The 14,800-nt window shown below is 42.8% G+C and overlaps 1 protein-coding gene across 2 annotated transcripts in view; it reads left to right on the top strand.

The window, feature by feature from the left end:
* Positions 1-2,311: 2,311 nt before the first annotated feature.
* The window catches only part of SGPP1 (sphingosine-1-phosphate phosphatase 1), a 32,004-nt gene continuing 19,515 nt past the window's right edge, over positions 2,312-14,800 (top strand). Inside the window, exons 1-2 of one of the 2 annotated variants that reach the window (XM_065404008.1) lie at positions 2,312-2,477; positions 2,529-3,019. In XM_065404008.1, the coding sequence (XP_065260080.1) occupies positions 2,312-2,477; positions 2,529-3,019 (657 nt within the window). Of the gene's footprint in view, positions 3,020-14,800 lie in introns of both variants that reach the window. The other variant, XM_065404007.1, reaches the window with a different exon arrangement.

The following is a 14,800-nucleotide window of genomic DNA, read 5'->3' as shown; positions in this document are numbered from 1 at the left end:
CACTGGAATTCATGAGTGATGACTTTCTTGTAGAGAGATATGGTTAATTTTAATACTTCAGATTGCTTACTAAGATAGTAAGGTACAAGGTTCAGTACTGGAGAGCAATGGACAGCCAGGGCAGATCCCAGAGCACCCAGAGTTATATGGTCCTAGCAAGATACCAAATGGTTTTAAGGCATAGCCCCATGTAGCGCACATTGCAATAGTCTAATCTTAACACTACAAAAGATGAACAACAGTGGCAAGATCTACTTCTGAAAGAAAAGGTTGCAACCTTTTTAACCTATTTAAATAAAGTAGCAATAATTTAACTGAATCCTATATCAGCTCTTCTGTTGTTTTGCCCAGAATTGATGTCAGGGTAATTGTCCTATAGATACTTATAGTAATAGGGTATCTGGCCCCTTAAATGAGACTGAGCCCGGTTCTCCTGTTCCAGTCCAAGTTTGTCCTAATTTGGTGTACTGAGGAGGGCAGAGCTGCCCCTGGGAGTTCTAAATGAGAGTTCAGACAGCTGAGAGGGAGGAGTCCAGAACTAGAGCTCTGAAGTGGGGAGCAGTTAGAATTCCCTAGAGAGCAATGGAGCCCGAGGAGGCAGGTGAAAGCTGAAGGCAGGAAGGTCACCTACAAATTTCTCCAGGCCAGAGAGAGAGCTGGGGAGGGCTGAAGGCTGGGAGTAGCAGAGGTAGATACCTACTGGTTCTTTGAGCTGGAGGGCCAGAGAGGACTGAAGGCTGGGGAATAATGAAGGGGTAAGCCTAGCGGTGTCTCTGGGCACGAATTGGAACCATATCTGGGAAGGAAATAGGGCAGAGAAGCACCCTACGTAGAAGGGCTGGGATGAGGCATAGTGAAAGACCCCAGAGCCACACTTGAGAGCTGGGGTATGTATGGTGAGACACCCCAGAGCCATATTTGGTGTTGGACTGTTGAGACTAATATACTGTTTGCACTGCACTGGGAGAATTCTGCTTTATGGTAGTGGGACTTTTGGTAATAAATTAACCTCACAAAAGGGCTATTTATGTACTCCAAATGCTGTACAGTATTGAGTTTATCTGATGAACCAAGAGGGAAACTGACGCAAGGGGCATTTGCAGGGCTGTCCTGAGGCCACCAGGGGACACGTGGGAGACAGCCTCAGGTTTACACCTCATCACACTTGCCCTTTTTGAACATTGGCACAACAATAGCTTTATTAACCTTATTACCATATGCCCAGGACTCAGCTGTGTTGGCTCATTTTAAGATTCTCTTTGTTTGATTTAAAACCATCTGCAGTCACTCCTATTGGTCTTTTTAGAAACTTGCCTTTATTTCATTAGTTGTTCTTTGAACCAGACATCCCTCCCCCTACTTCATTCCTTTTGGCCTTATAAGTCATTACTTTCAAGGCTCTTCTCCATGCTCGGTGGTGGCGTGTGTATTGGGGGCCTCGTCTCCCCCCAGTCCCTCTCCTCCCTACTGGGTGACGGAGGTGGGGGGGGGGGGGTTGTGTGGGAGGAGGAGGGCAGCTCTTCTCTCCCCCCCCCCCCACTGGGTAATGGAGATGGGGGGGGGGTGTGGTGGAGGGCAGCTCTTCCCCTCCGCCCCGCCTCTATAGTGGGTGACGGAGGCGGTGTGGAGGGGCAGCTCTTTTCTCCCTACCCCTGCTGGGTGATGGAGATCGGGTGGGGGCTCCTCTCCCCCCCGGCCCATCTCCTGCCTGCTGAGGGGCTGAAGTGCCTCTGCTCAGTGCCCACCCCCCACCCTTGAGTTTTTGTGGGTATCTCCACGTGACACTCGCGCAAGGATGAAGCAGGCAGAGTTCATTGGCCGCTCCCGCGTTCAGAACAAAGTTGTGATTGGTCGCACTTTCTCCTAGAAGGGGGGACACAGCCAATCAGGAGGGCCTTCCACCGGGATGACAGATCCGGCTTGCGCCGTCAGTGCTCTTGCCTTAGAAGCAGAAGTTTGCGCAGGCCCCGTGGCGGGACCGCGCGCACTGAGGGGCGGTGACTGGAGGAGGAGGAGGAGGGTGCGGGGGTGCGCGCGGCGGCGGGGCGGCCGGGCTCGGCTGAGTCAGGACGGTCACAGGAGGCAGCGGGGAGGGTGACCGACGGGCCGGAGCTGTAGCTGCGTAGCGGGAAGGAGCAACGGCCGGCTGGGCGGGTTTCTAGGGTCGGGTAGAGGCTAAACCCCCTCCCCGCCTCAGGCCGCCCCCACCGGCATAGTGTCGTCCCCCCCGTGGGGAGTCACCCCCTGCCCTCCCCTCAGGGAGAGACCCCCTTCTCCCGGGAGAGACTCCCCGCAGCACCCGGCTCCTAGCATGGCTCTGCTCCAGCGCCTGGCCCGGCTCGCTGCCTACCTGCAGGACCCGCAGAAAGTGGCCGACTTCCAGCGTCTCTGCGGGGTGGAGGGGCCTCCGGGCTTGGCGGCCTCCCCTCCCCTCGCTGAGGAGAGCGGGGAGCCGGGGCCGTTAGCCAACGGCAGCTGCCCCGCCATGAACGGCGGAGGGGAAGGCGATGGGTGGCCCCGGCTCAGAGCCGCCGCTGGCGGGGAGAAGCGGCACCCGAAGGGGCTGGGGAACGGGGCGATCCCCGAGGGAGCCGGCGGGGAGGGACCCCCGCAGCAGCAGGAGGAAGGGCAGCAGACCTGGGGGAGGAGGCAGCCGCGCCGCAACTCCCTGACCGGGGAAGCCGCCTGCCAGGAGATCGCCATCCGCAACCCCTTCCTCTATTATCTGTTCAACCTGGGCACGGAGCTGGGCAACGAGCTCTTCTACATCCTCTTCTTCCCCTTCTGCATCTGGAACCTGGACGCCTGGATGGGCAGGAGGCTCATCATCGTCTGGGTCTGGGTTATGTACCTGGGCCAGTGCACCAAGGATGTGATCCGCTGGCCACGGCCTGCCTCCCCTCCCGTGGTGAAGCTGGAGGTCTTCTACAACTCCGAGTACAGCATGCCCTCCACCCATGCCATGTCGGGCACTGCCATCCCTCTGGCGCTCGTCCTGCTCAGCTACGGCAGGTGGCAGGTAATGCCCGCCCTTCTTTTTCATAGCAAGATATGCGCTTCACTGCCTTAATGGGAGGGGTGAACTGGTTTGGATAAAATACAAAACCTGTTCTCCCCCCCCCCCTCTATTCTTAAAAATGAATGTGAACTTAACTTTTTTTTTTCCGTCATCCAGGTAAGGGTTTAGATGTCAGGAAAGAGACTTCTGGTATTTCCAGCTTTTATTTGAATAGTAACTATGTTCACAGTAAAAAGAACAGGAGTACTTGTGTTCTTTTTGCGGATACAGACTAACACGGCTGCTACCCTGAAACCTGTCATTATGTTCACAGTGTGCTCTAAATCTCTGTCTGCACCCTGTTCTTATGAGACTTTTGTAGCCTCAAGTGGTTTGGGGAAACTTTGTACAAGCATCTGATCTTTTGGCAGGCTGATTGGTTTAATTGACTGACTGACAGAGCACCAGGAACTTTAGAGTTCAGTGATAATCTTACTTTTGCTTCTGATTTACTACTTGTCCTTGGCATCTCCGTGAACTCTGTTTTAGTTTAATAATCTCTTATCTGTGTGTTGAAGATGTAAATAATCCTCAAAGTGCTGCACAATATAGAAGTACTAATTTTTATCAGGAACTGACTTCTGAACCTTTTCAGGTTTGCCCTTCTCTCATCTAAATCTTAATCTCAGGTATATTGCATCATAAATCAACAAGGTCAATTTAAATGATAAATTGTACTCTGGATAATTAGATCATGTCATGTTTTCACTTGTGGTAGGTATTGCTGAAATTTTTGCTATTGAACATATTGCTAGAAAATTCTCTACAAATACATGATCCTCGAGTTCTCTCACACCACTTGCAGGGGCAGGTGAGCAACAAGAGTTTTTGGTGGGTTTTTTTGGTCATTCCTTGGTAGTAAGTGTTATAGACGGACGTTTCAATGCACTGCATATTAAGCAACAGCTATGTATTTGGAGGATACAGATCTCCTATATCCAGTTTATGTAAAAGAGGTTGATTTCTACTTGCAACATGTTTAGCATTTTCAGACTGTCTGCTGTCTGTACTGCTTTTCATATAGCTGTATAACTTTTAAGAAGTGCAGCAAATTGCTATGAGATACTTTCAGCTTAGTGACTAAAGAACCCTTATCTTTTCAGTCAGTGCTGTTAATGGTCACTGGCTGTTCACAAGCGTCATGCTATGACAGTAGTTTTTGTCTCAGTCTGTGAAATGGGTATTCTGAAAGGAGAGAGCAGGTTGAAGGTTCAGAAATGTGCAAGTATGGGGTTTAAACAAAGATTGAGATTCAAAGGGCAGTAACTAACCTTGGTAAAAGTCAGTCCACTCCCAAAAAGTGTAGTTATTTTGGAAACCTACACTTTTTTTTTTTTTTTTTTTTTTTTAGCCAAAGGCCAAGTGACTTCCACTACACAGCAAGTCCCCACCCACTTGATGTGCACAGGCATCTGATAGATCAAGCTGTTAAGGTTTACTTTATGAAATATATATACACCTCTACCTCGATATAACGCTGTCCTCGGGAGCCAAAAAATCTTACTGTGTTATAGGTGAAACCGCGTTATATCGAACTTGCTTTGATCCACCAGAGTGCGCAGCCCCCCCCCACCCTCACCGGAGCTGCTGCTTTACCGCGTTATATCTGAATTCGTGTTATATCAGGTAGCGTTATAGCGGGGTAGAGGTGTATTCAGTTATTAGTCACTGTTTGTTTATAGTTTCACTATAAAGAGTGACTCATAAAAAATGGACCTTATTCAACAACATGTGTATTCAATCACAGTTGCTTACTTTATTGACAGAAAAATGTTTTATTGCCTTTTACCCCATTAGCACTGGAGAGCTGACAATCTGAGAATGATCTGAGTTATATTACTTTCTATATATCCTTAACAGAATAACTTACTAATGCCAGAGAGACAATGTGGGCGAGGTAATAGATTTTATTGGACCAATGCCTGTTGGTGAGAGAGAAAAGCTTTTGAGCCACACAGAGTTCTTTTTCAGGTCTGGGAAAGGTACTCCGAGCATCACAGCTAAATGCAAGGTGGGACCAACAAGGCTACAATTACATCGCATATGTTACTAATGCTAGTCAGTTATATCCATGTAAACCCTATGAAGGCAATGCTGGTAGTGATGTATGGGAAGCAGAGCCTAGCTTGATTGTCAGAGTGACTTTGCAGCACTGGCAATCAGAGAAATAATATTTTTACTGGTAAACTAACTACATTTGTTATGAAAATTCAAGTGATGACAAACATGGGAATGCTTTGGTTTAGTTTGTTGTCACTATTCAGAGTAGAACCATGCTTAACCTTTTCAGTAAACCAGCATCTTTTAAATGGATTGCTCTGCCATCTCTTGATTCTATGAAAAACTTAATTTCATATGAAATTATTTGCTTGAATAGTAGAGCACACTGAAACTAAAGTTTATTCAGGATAGTATCTGTCATCTGAAGAAGTCTGAACAATCAGACTAGGATGCTTCAAAAACTTTACAGAAAATTGATGCTGTGAATAAATGTGCCGGACTTCACATAAAAGTTTGGGCAGTAACATTTAAGTAGGTTCATTGACACTTTTAAATATTTTTTATTCTTGTTGGGGAGAGGAGTTTGATTTATGTGGATCTCTGTGATTGGGCCTAGATATTGAGAATCTTCAGAACCTCAGTTTTGACTCTTTGTGCTTATTGTCTTATACTAGGCCTTTTATTGCAGCTTGACATCTAACCAAGGAGGATGGCAATGTTTTTTCCTTTTGAAGCCTATTTGTGCTGCTCATGAGTGCTGGCTATAAGGATTTGCTATGAAGCAGTTTAGAGGTTCTCTCTCTACTGTACAATTGGGTGTACTGCATTCATAATAATTCCAGACTCTGGTAAAAGTTTGAACTCATGTCTCTTGTATAGTAATGAAGTGCTCTGTTGATGGATTTTGTTGCATTATGTATTATGAACTAAACTTTTTTAATAAAATGAATTTTTAGCACTAACTTCCCGAGCTAATATTTCCAAAGGAATATTTAAAATTAGATTAAGTGACATGAAACCATTAAACTAAGTCTCTCCTAAAAACCCATATTGTTTGCAGTGATGTAGCTGGTTGGTCCCAGGATTTCAGAGGCACAGGGTGAGTGAGGTAATATAAGTTGGTCCAATAAAAGATATTACCTCACTCATCTTGCCTTTGAGAAACCCTACTTGTTTTAAAAAACCTTGCAGAATATTCTCGCTAAGGGTCACATCCTGCTTCCATTGAGGACAATGACAAAACTCCTTTTGACTTCAGTTGTGCTGGATTGGGCAAAATGAGTGTATATTGTACGGAACAACTCTGCAGAGATGCCTTTTATTCTTCAGTAGAAGAAAGTTAATAGTTTTTAAAACATTTTTGAAGTACTACTTTTTTGTAAAGGTAATTTTTATGCCAATACATAAAACTACTCTTCTAGCTGCTACCTTCCACCAGGTGCAGTTCTTTTGCATTCATAGAATGCTGACAAGGCTTTGGAGCTGTGCTTCGGCTCTGCTCCAGCTCCAGGCAAAAATCTGCAGCTCCACTGCTCCGGAGCTGCTCCGCGCTCCAGCTCAGGGCTCCGCTCCAAAGCCCTGGTTCTTAATGGAATTTTGTTCATTACTTTTCTCTTTAACAAATAAGCAGAGCTTGGTAAATTCTTTGTGAATAAAAGGGTCTAAGCCATTAACTTCTACAGAGTTGAAGCTTTAATTTACAAAGAAAATTCCTGTTATCATAATAGCCATAAGAAACATTCTAAATGTGAATCAAATATAAACTGATGCACTATTGTCTGTCCTTGGATTCAGGAAGGCAACTCTAATACCTCTGCTACTCCACATAGTTTACCCATAAAGTAAAAGTGGGATATAAATAAAACACTGGTTCTCTTTACTACTCTGGAAATAGTGGATTGACAGGAATCAGGCAATTTAATTCAGTTACCGCTTGGGAGAGCTTTGAACAACAGGGGACCTCATTAGTAGTAGTCCCCATCTTTTGTGTGTAATAGCTGAAAGGTGGCTCTCTATGAGCTGAGGGGTGAAAATATTTCTATTTTGGTATGTTATTGCCAGGACTCAAAGATGTCTACCTAGAGTGTGACATATGGAGCCCTAATCTATAGTCTGCAAATATCCCGTATTTTACCATATTGCTTGAATTCTTTTGCACAACCAGAGAGACCTTGAAGGATTCTTGTTTCCAAAAGAACAGTATTGCTCTTTTAGCAGCAAGAAAAAAAATTGTTTTGATAATACTTCATCGTAGTTAACTGTTCTGTCCTCTTGTAATATATGACTTTTTAATTGTTACTTATTTTGACACTATATAGGAACTTGACTAATGAGCTCTCTATTTCAGCTATACAGGATTATGTTGACAAAATCCCTTCATTTTATTATTAAATTGTTTACTAAGGTGGAAAAACCCACAAACTTTATAATTTTACTTGGTGACTGAAATACAAAGCAGATGCAATCTATCCATGGAAATTTAGAAACACTATTGTGGATAGTAATACAATAGATGGTGAAAATTGTAAAGAGAACTGATTAACTGGAAATAAGGGTGCCATGGATGATATTTAAAAACAAACAAACAAACAAAAAGGTGTATTCCCTAGTTCATATCCAGATCTACATTCACACACCTTTTTCTAAATATATGATATTACCACAGTAAAGAAAATACAGGCACTCTCTAATCTTCAACCAGTCTTCAATATTTTAAATATTATAAAGTGCCATGGGGGTAAGAGGTAAAAGCACTGTATGATGTAAACAGTTAACTGACATTTGATAAAAATTTCATGAACTTTAGAGAGTGCTTGAAAACAAGTACTTGTTAACCTGATTTTTAGAAAATATTTTATATTAGAATGAGTTTGGTCTGTACAAAAACAAAATAAACTTTCAAAGCTTGGTATTTTCATGTGTCACATTTCAGATTTATCAGACTCTGCACAGCTCAGGAGGACTGCTGCAAAGGTGATTTTTAGCTACCTTAGTGCCAGATTGGGGAAGCACAAGTACAATTCTTCCTGTAAACTAGAGCAGCCTGTGGATTTTGCCAAATTATGCTGGTGGCCAATAGTCCTAAAGGGTTGTTTCAGGAAAGAGTAATTGTGGTGCCTATGGAAGACTAGGTCATGCCCTCTGCTCTGGTAGCCAGGAGTGCGTGGTGTAAGAGATTTTGTAGCTTCTCTAGACCACCTCAGAACATCTCTGCCTATGGAGAAGGAATCTTCCAGTGGCTGGGTAAGGCCAAAGCTGCTCTACAGTAATGACAGAATCTAGCCATGAAGAGCTTTAGTTATTACTCACTTGGGTTTGAGTCACTGTAATGACTCACTTAAAAAATGTGTGATGTCTTATCTAGTTACACTTAGTATTGAGAGGAACAGTTCACTTAACATGAAGAAAATATAATTGTGTGACTATTAAATTGATTAGTTCTCAGTTAATTTTGTTCAGGCTATTTGCATAATATACCATCTTTCCTAGCACCTGTAAACATTAGGCAGGTTTGAATTAGTGTATGTATAAATTGACAATCCTGACTCCTTTATACATATGGCTAGATAACAAGCTCTTCAGCTGTTTAATATAAAAATGTAAACTACATGAAGCTAAGGTTGTTCATTGAGATTTCTGAAAGCTGTTCTAGTTTTTTTTTGGCTGTTCAGTGAGATTTTGGAATGAAGCAAATAGATTTGGATTGTTAAAATATGTGATGGCTGAACATTCATATCTGTTTGATTATTCTGTGTTGCCTTTTCCCTTGCCCGGAAAACCAATATTTATTGTCATCTTTATTCATTATGCTGAAGACCTTTAATGTAAGCTAATTAGGGTGGTTGGGGGTGTTTTTTTTGTTTTTTTTGGTAAGTCAGTGTCTTTCCATGGACTTTAATGTGAATCAAATTGTGTCACATTTTAGCTTGGTATCCGGTGAGAAATGTGAGGAGGGAGAACAAGATTTACAATAATAAGATAATATGGATGTCTTGGTTAGTGCATATGTATTGATGACTTAATAAAAGCTTAATTTAAAAAAAAAAATTGATACTAGCCAGAAAAGGTCAGGAAGAAAGTTCCAGGTGTAAAATTCTGCATACAATTTGCATGAAGATGAGGAGGAAAAGGAAATAGGAGGGTGCTTAAACATGTAGATGGCATATATACTGTACCTGAGTTATCTTGATATATATATATAGGTATTCATGCATGTAACTCCCTGTGCTTTCATTTGGAATTCAACCCCCCAAACAGTGCTGTTAGCAAATATTGCAGTACTTTGCTTATAAATTGTGTAAATGTTTTTGTGTACAATCACTCTTTGGATAGACTGTGTAGCAGCTAGTGTGAAAATTTAAATCGTACAATAACAGGCTGCTGGCAATTGACTTATTTAGTTTCTGCTCATTAGCAAATAAGGAAACAAAACTATGCTTATCTTACTCATCAAAGTTATTGGCTTAACTTTTTTGTTCTTGCTCTTATACAGCCTGTGTTTAAAAGACATAGATTAATAAAATGGACAATTGGGAATCTTTGGTAAGCTTAAAACAAATTTTAATTGCTTTTCCCAAAGCTAGCAGTACCCTTGCTTTTCTGCAAAACATAATAATGTGTAATAACCTATGGGATGTTTTCATCCCAGTTGAATCAAGGCACATTACTAGTATTAATCTTTCTATATCTGCCTATGTCTGAAGAAGAGCTAAACTAAAACTTTAATCGTGACAGCCTCTGCATCTACAGTACATTTTGAAATATGGTTGATTCTCCATCTGTCTGTAGGAAACTTTGGCCAGGTCTGAGTTTAGGCCTGGATAATTTTATTTGGTAAAATTAAGTTTAGTATTAATAAGGAATACTGAAATCAGAGCTGCTTTAGGTGAAAGAGCACTGAAGTAGGCCATGCACTCACCTTGTGCTTGGCCCCATTTTTGAGTCTCTTTTGGAAATGAGTAAAAGGGTAATGGACTACACACTGCTAATTATATTTAGCAAAGTGAGAATGGGCCATATTCTGCTAGAAGTCTGTTGCCAGCTCCTTCTCACATGTTCTGCTTATGAAGAGGACATCTACTTGTGGTCACCTATGGATGTTGGAAGAAAATGTCCACCTGAGACTGGACTCTTCTACTATGACCTCAGATTGAGATACCGAATTACTACCACATTGAGCTATAGCCAACATGCTGAAACCCTAATTGTAGAAAGGTGGTCCCCAAGGCAGAGCAAGAGGACACAAAATCCTACAAGACTAGCCATGCAGAAGGAAAGTAGGGGGACTCTCTCTTGCATCACCAACGACACCTGAAGTTGTGTCCTGCTTTCTTTCCTGGACTTGTCATCCAGAGAAGTAATTTAAAGACTGCTCATCAGCTAAGCCAAGTCTGAAGTCACAACTGAGAGAGAGAGAAGAGCCCAACCATCACCGGGCATGCAAAAGGAGCTCACATTTTTTGCAACATCAGAACTAGTTCTCACCTAAAAGACTGATCATGTTAGAGACTCTAAGAAAAAGACATGCGTGCATTTGTATAGAATTCAGAGATGGCTGAATTCTCTTGACATTCTATTTGTGTGTGTCTCTAACCTTTTTCCCTAGGTAGACACTAAAAATTAGTAAGAAATGATATTGGTTAAAAGTGTTATTTCAAAGCTGTTAAGTGCTTGATTTTAACAATAATTTCTGCATCTGTATAAAAGTGTCAGGAGGATGCAGACAACGTATTTTAATGTGGGAAGGTGAATAAGCTAAGTAAATAAAATCTAACATGGGTCATATGTTCTCAGAAACTTAAGGTGGAACAGCTCAGTGGGAAGATATAAAGAAATAATTTTACATATTGTACTCCCTTAAAACAAAGGCAAGAGTCAGCTTCTGTCTTTAGCAGACTCTAAGCCCGATTGCCTTTCTTTTAATCTAAGCATTCTTCCTTAACTTTCCTGTAAAGTATTGAAGTGTAATTCTTGTGAATTTTTATAAATGATTTAATTACCATTGTAGTAATTCGTGAGCCAGATAAATTGAACCATTGATATGTTGATTGAGTTTTCAATTGGAACCTTGTTTTGAACATTGCAATGTGTTCTATTTGATTAGTTTAAGGAAACTACAAATAAAATTAGTGACATATTTACTTCATATTTGATTGCTTATTCTTTTACTAAATCTATAAAAACACATTAGATTTGTTCCTCTCTTGAAATTTCAGTGCAGGAAAACAACCTAGTTAAGAGTTAAAGGTAAATACATTGAATAACCCTGTATTTTAATTGACTAAAATCCTATCACCACTACATAACCTAGAAGTTATATACTACATACTCTTCACTTTGCTATTAGTGCTTTGCCACACAATTTGAGGGAGTTCTCAGTAATAGGAAAATTTCTCCCCAGCAGGATCATATTATTTATACTGTAATGTCAGATGAAATAACTGACGCAGTTGTCAAGTTCTCAGGATCATGTTTAATTTATAAATTCACAGATGAAAATACTCAAAAACTTCATTGAAGATTGACCATATACTGTACATGCAAATAAGCTCCTTACATTCTATTTCTTGAAAGTTTTATGAAATACATTTAATAATGTATGTTCAAATGTGTGTATTAGTAGACTCTAACAGTAGAACAGCCAGTAAAACTACAAATCATAGAAGTTTGTATCTATAAATTGACACCAGTTGCAACTTATTTACTTGGTAAAGTATCCATAGACTTATTATGTATAACAAAGCAAACATTGTTTTAAATTCAAATTGTCAGTCAGATCACATATGACCAGTCCTTGTTTTCAACAAAAAAAACCTTGTCATATTCTCATGACTTCGTATGGTTGGCACAAATATGTAGTTAATATTTTCAGGGCTTGTCTACCAAAAACTGTAGTGACAGTAAGGGTGCAGTGTTTTGCCATATTACTTGCAGCTAGCAGGATTGAGAGATTTTGACAAACTGTATGATTTCTTTAAGGTCTTGAGAAATGTTTTGTATTAATGATTATAGATGCCTTTCATAAGGTTTGCACCTCATAATCTTGTAAAGATAGTGTAACAGTTCTTCCTTCCCTGTCCTCACTAATCATCTTCTTATAGCTTTCATTACCTGAATTATTTTCTGGAGTCTTATCTTGAGCCTCATCCCCAGAGATGCTGAGCGTCCATAGGCACTTGGCACCCAGCAAGTTCCCAAATTTACCCTTATCTTGTAAATACCTTGAATCAGATAATGTCTAACTCTGGAAAGCATGGAGTAAATTTTATTTAATATAAATGAGTTATTAGTTATGTGGTCCACAGATCCATGACTCAGTTATGTGCAGCATTGGAGGCGGATCAAACTTGGCAGTAAGGGAGGTGTGTCTCCACCACAGAGAAACCACCAGATTTTGTCTTCCTCTTTAGGGTATGTCTACACTGCAGTTAAAAATTTGTAGTTGGCCTGTGCCAGCTGACTTAGGCTCGCGGGGCTTGGACTAAGGGGCTGTTTAACTGATGTGTAGATGTTCAGGCTCAGGCTTGCAGCCTGGGCTCTAGACCCCACGAGGGGCGGAGGGTCCCAGGGCTTGGGTTCTGAGCCGGAACATCTGCACCACAATTAAGCAGCCCCTTAGTCCAAGACTGAATCAGCTGGCATGGTCCAGCCCCAGGGTTTTAATTGCAGTGTAGACATGCCCTTAAACTGCAGGCAGGCAGACCTGCTACAGAACATATATAAAGAAGTGGGGGTGAGGGAAGAGAAGGTTGAAATTCTTGAGGCTCTGCTTTTATCAGCAGAGGCAATCCCCCTTTCTGTCCCTCCCCTCCTTGCTTATCCGTGTGGAATGCATCCTGGGTAAGAAGCGAGAGAAAGCTGGACACTGTCTCCTGCACCTCCCTCTGCTGATTGAGTGCCTTCATGGACTTCTGTGGTGACCCAGGCCCTTCTCAAGGGCTCAGGCTGAGACAGCATTTCCTGCAGCCTTCCTCCCTGAGCAGGACAGCTTCCAGGAAACGTTGGCAGCACCTCACCATAAAATTACCCACACAGAGGCCCCAGGACTGTCATAAGTGGCAGCTCCCTACCATATGAGGGGTGTGTAAGTTGAGGCACAATAGCAGAAGGCCAGGTGAGCCTCCTGCCTAGTCGCTGGAGCCCATGCTTACAGTCCTGAATGTTGGCCTGGAGCCCTGTCCAGCCTCTTCCTGACAGCTGCTGCGCCAGCAGGGATTTACTGATAGAGACCCAGAGAGCAGACAGAAAAAGGAGAGTCTCATAAGGGACCCCCTAGCCCATCTGCTCCTAGTGTTCTGCAGCATGCTCCTCTGTCCAGCCCTGCAGTGCCTTAGGGTTACTGCTTGCCAGCAGTGTCATACCGGTTCTGTCTACCAGGTGCAGCATGTTGGTTAAGGATTCTGTTTGAATCACTGGGGTTGCAACCTGCTGCCCACGCAGTTGACTCAGGCTGTGTCTAGGAATCTCTCTCCAAAACAGGATGTGGAATCCTGGAAAGCCACCTTCTGCTCCCAGTGCAGCACAACCTTTCAGTTTGAACCCCCTCTTTCTAGGGCAAGAAATCTGCACAAGAAAGTAACCACAAGGTTCCATGGCCCTCCAGGAGACCCTCAGTCTGAAAATTCTCTTGGTGTCTGAGGAGGAGCATCAAAGGGGTCTCAGATGTTCAGACCCCTCTACTCATACCATTATGAAGCTCTAAGGGAAGAAAAAGGGCCTCCCAATCCCTCTCGGTCTTATGAAGAGTCTGATTCAGGTAATTTCTCTAGGAGGCACTCTAAGGGCTTGTCTACAAGGGGCTTTGCTTTGTGACAAAGCAGTGTGTGACTCTACAGAGCAGTAGCTTACCATGCAGTAACATTCCATGTGGATGCTGCTACAGCACATTAAGAGTTGCATAGAGCACTGTAGCATCATCCACATAGGAAAAGTCCCATGTAGACAAGCCCTGAAGAGGTACAAAGTGAAATGTTTCCCTCAAGCAACATAAATCTGAGGAATGCAGCAGGACAGATATTCCTGAGCACCTGCCTCCTGTGCTCACCTTCCTGAAGTGCAGCATAACAATCAATGCAGAAAACAGCAGGCCATAGCCATGAACTCTTTCCTCGAGGTGTGCATAGTTGAAACCCTACAAAAGGAAATTCTCCCCACTTATGGAAGGAAGGCCACAACTCCAAATCAGAATTAGCGAATCAAAGTTAAATAAAATACCCCCCTCCCCCGCCCCCAGGCTAGACTCTCAGGGAAGAATGTACTGAGTATTCTAAATCATGATTATAAGGTCTGCAGATGCCCTAGACAAGCTATAGCTAAATATCCCTCTTTATGCACCCTGGGAGGGTATAGTAGTGGGATAGGGATTTCCTGCCACACCTAAAAGATTAGGAAACTATCGGACAGTCATCCACCACTGCGGCTGTGAGTTGTTGCCCTAATATCCTGGGTGTTGCTATCAGCCTCTGTTGCAGGTTGCTGTGCCTTGCCTTCACCTTATAACCCATGGGTTCTCAGACTGGGGGTTGGGACCCCCTCAGGGGATCATGAGGTGATTACATCGGGGGTTGTGAGCTGTCAACCTCCACCCCAAACCCTGCTTTGCCTCCAGCATTTATAATGGTGTTAAATATATAAAGTGTTTTTAATTGATAAGGGGGGTTGCACTCAGAGGCTTGCTATGTGAAAGGGGTCACCAGTACAAACGTTTGAGAGCCAGTGTTCTAACCCAAGTAGATGGCTGTG

Source organism: Emys orbicularis, chromosome 4 (assembly GCF_028017835.1).
Source record: "Emys orbicularis isolate rEmyOrb1 chromosome 4, rEmyOrb1.hap1, whole genome shotgun sequence".
NCBI classification, from domain to species: Eukaryota; Metazoa; Chordata; order Testudines; family Emydidae; genus Emys; species Emys orbicularis.
This window is presented reverse-complemented; position numbering and strand designations above follow the sequence as displayed.